This window comes from Phytophthora infestans, genomic scaffold, assembly GCF_000142945.1.
Source record: "Phytophthora infestans T30-4 supercont1.163 genomic scaffold, whole genome shotgun sequence".
NCBI lineage: Eukaryota > Oomycota > Peronosporomycetes > Peronosporales > Peronosporaceae > Phytophthora > Phytophthora infestans.
The window spans coordinates 86066-89136 of NW_003303596.1; the positions used below are offsets into that span (position 1 = coordinate 86066).

Consider the following 3071-nt stretch of genomic DNA (forward strand, 5'->3'; position numbering starts at 1 on the left):
AAAGGGCTCTTTACACTGTAAAATGCCGAATAGAAGACCCATGGGAAGGATGAGCATTTTCGCTACTTTAATTAAATCAAGTTAGCAAAATGAAGGGTAATTACGCAGCGCATCACGTAAATACAGCTCTTACACCGGTGTAAAAACTGTATAAACTGTTTAAACGTCACATGTGTCTTTAATCAGACTGTCTTTACCAGCACTGCTTGGTGGGTACCGTTCGCGATCCGTGGCCGCGCGTTACCATTCGAGTGCAGACCGTTCTCAGCCCGCGACCGTTCACACGCACGGTGGCGATCTTGTCGCCTTCCTTCAAGGTGTCCATCACAACCACCTGCTGGTGTTACTGACGTCCTGTTACAATGTGTACATCATAAGCTTAAGAAACACACAAAATACCTCCTCCGCTGACCAGCTTAAGCTGCGTATTTTGGCTCAACTGGGATGGGGGACGGCATTATGCGATCATGTTCTTGCTCCATCGTTTGTTCACGGGCTTGATCGCGTCTATTGGATGGGGCGGGAAACTCCGTGGGCACTTCATCCGCGCAGTTGGTAGTACGCGTCATGCTCTTTAGTATGTAGCACTGTTCCTCTCCTGTTTTTCAAATTTATGTCCCCAGGTATGCTAGTGAAAAGAAACTTCAAATTGAAGGTAGAGCAATGTGCTCTGAAGCACGTGCGCTACGATCTCGGGCCGCACACCCCGAAAAATGACTGCAATTGTAGATCGGAGCATTCAACGCAGTAGTCGGAGTAGTTCTTGTGGCATAAATTGCACTGACGCTGCACTCGTTTGCCTGCCTTACGCGATTCAGCGTATTGAGGGAGGTCGCCAAAGGTTTTCAGCGTATGAGAAGGCTGGTGATCAAAAGGCACAAATAAGTCAGAAAAACAATAGGTAAGTGAGCCTAACGCGTGTTACCCTGTCGACCCCCTGAGACTTGGAGCCAGACCGCAGTGATCGCTTCATCACGTGCTCGTTAAAGATGATATGGTGAGATAGTTGTGACATAAAGTCGTTGGGGCTCACAATTGTCCTGTCAAGGTGATGATGCCCTCGAGCCTCGTAGCGGTAGATCTGGTAGACGTCTACAATCACTATTCCAAGTATTTTATCAAATACTCTATGTATCCAGGTTTGTGTAATCCACTCTCGCTCAATTGCAAGCGACCCCCTGGCGAAGGTGATCGTGAACATCAATCGTCGAAAACTTGCTAAAAAAAAAACAACTCTACCATTTGTGGCCGCGGAACCCATTTTTCATATCGTTGTGTCTCCGATTTTCCGCTTAAAATAACAGTTCGGTGCCGGACACGAATACTATCAGTACCGACAACGGTAGTTTCGCGATTTGATATCAGCATTTTGTGTTTACGGTCTGCCCAGCACAAGGCATATATTGCTTACCGGATTCAGTAAAACTCATCATGACCTTGAAGGAGCCCCGTAGCGGATCGGTTTCTACCCATTTTTTCAAATGGGCTTTTGGATACTCGACACTTGCTGTCTTTACGATGCCCATGACGTACAAACCAAGTCTTTTTTTTAATTGAACAAGCGTTTTTACCGAAGCGAAAGCGCTATCACCCACTATGGTACGACATGCTCCTTTGTATTGCTCCACTAATCGCAATACAACTGCAGTTCCTTCTCCAAATTCACTGAAGTACTGTTTTTGACGTTGACGAGCGGATCCTTCTACCAATTCAAGACTAAGAAGCACGCCACTGTCTCCGTCGGCGAGGGACTTCAGCTCTGGTTCTTTTCCTTCTGATTTTTGAGCGGTTTTAGTCTTGTGAGGAAGGCCGTCGTGTGTGAATTTGGCTTCATGTCCCTTCCAGGCGCTCATACACTCATCGACGTCTATAATCTTTCCAGGAGAAACGTGCGTTTTTCTTCGATCATTGAACCCTAGCATCAAGGGCCGTATCGGATCCCACGGATCGTTCGGCTGACTGTTGTCCGAGAGCGCAAGTGCGTACAATATCTGCTCGAAGCAGTGACGGCTCATCTGGAACCTTGATGCGTAGTTGGACGGTGTATTTACGTATATGTGGTGTTGGAATTCCCACGTGAACTCTAGCTACAAATGTAGTTAGGATGTTCCCACAACAATACGTCTACTAGGATAGTAAACGATCGTTCGGGCGGACCTGAAGACCCCAGTTCTGCCCTTGCACCGGGACAAACTGGACCTTGTAAACTACTTATATAGGCCAACCAGTAAAATATGAACACGCTACTAGCACGAGCAAAGCTAGCAGGTGTTTTGAATCCTCGTGGTCCCAACAGCGGAAGGGTACCAGGCACGGGTAAGCCTTTTACGAGATCACCGAGTGTTCAACACTCGGCTGGAAGAAATAAAGGGGAGGCAATTAAAGCACTCCCAGTCGTGCAAATAGGCAACAATAAGCCGTCACGTAAAACCTCCCGATAATAATCGGCCAATACACACAGTCTCTTGGCCTTGCCGGATGAACCCTCGCTACAGAGCTTCGAGTTCACCGACAGGCATAACACACTCAAACAAGCTTGACCTGACGCTTACCTTGAAGCCGGACGTCGCTCTGTGTGCTTGAGTGGAAATTCTGTTCTGTATTTAAGCTTACCCTTTCGGGTCTATTCCTAATAAGAAGTCCTAATCAAGTATACAAATATCAAGTGAACAATGATCCGTTATGGATCTTCTGGTATGCCAAGCGTCGTCTGCACCGTCGCATGAGCATCTTTAACGGTCCGCGTCCTGTCCCAGACGGTGAACGTGTCTTCCAAAGGTCGCTGAGTATTCCGCGAACTCATCCCAACCGCCACTGAGGGTTCGTACCGTAGATGGTCCGCTGAATGCGAATCCGGCCAGTCCATTATTAATAATAAGGACAGCCTGGATTCAGTGACATAGGGCCGTATCCGATACTTGCTGAAAACTCGGAGGTGACGCCGTCGAGTCCCTTGCACCTTGGCGTCTCCGTACATCACCTGACCGAGGGTTCGTCGCTTGAACATCTTGGGCGGTGTCACGACTTTGTCGACGGGTGATAATCCGCAACTACGGAGAAATCACTACACC

At 47.9% G+C, this 3071-nt stretch overlaps 2 protein-coding genes across 2 annotated transcripts; both read right to left on the minus strand.

Moving 5' to 3' along the window:
* Nucleotides 1-684: 684 nt before the first annotated feature.
* PITG_20739 (uncharacterized protein) lies at nt 685-1242 on the minus strand (the record flags this gene model as incomplete). The annotated part of the gene is made up of 3 exons (XM_002895517.1): nt 685-861; nt 935-1159; nt 1240-1242. 3 exons carry the CDS (start codon nt 1240-1242, stop codon nt 685-687), a joined length of 405 nt encoding a protein of 134 aa, XP_002895563.1.
* Nucleotides 1243-1361: 119 nt separating this feature from the next.
* On the minus strand, nt 1362-1853 carry PITG_20740 (uncharacterized protein; the record flags this gene model as incomplete). Its single annotated transcript, XM_002895518.1, has 1 exon — nt 1362-1853. One exon carries the CDS (start codon nt 1851-1853, stop codon nt 1362-1364), a length of 492 nt encoding a protein of 163 aa, XP_002895564.1.
* Nucleotides 1854-3071: the final 1218 nt, after the last annotated feature.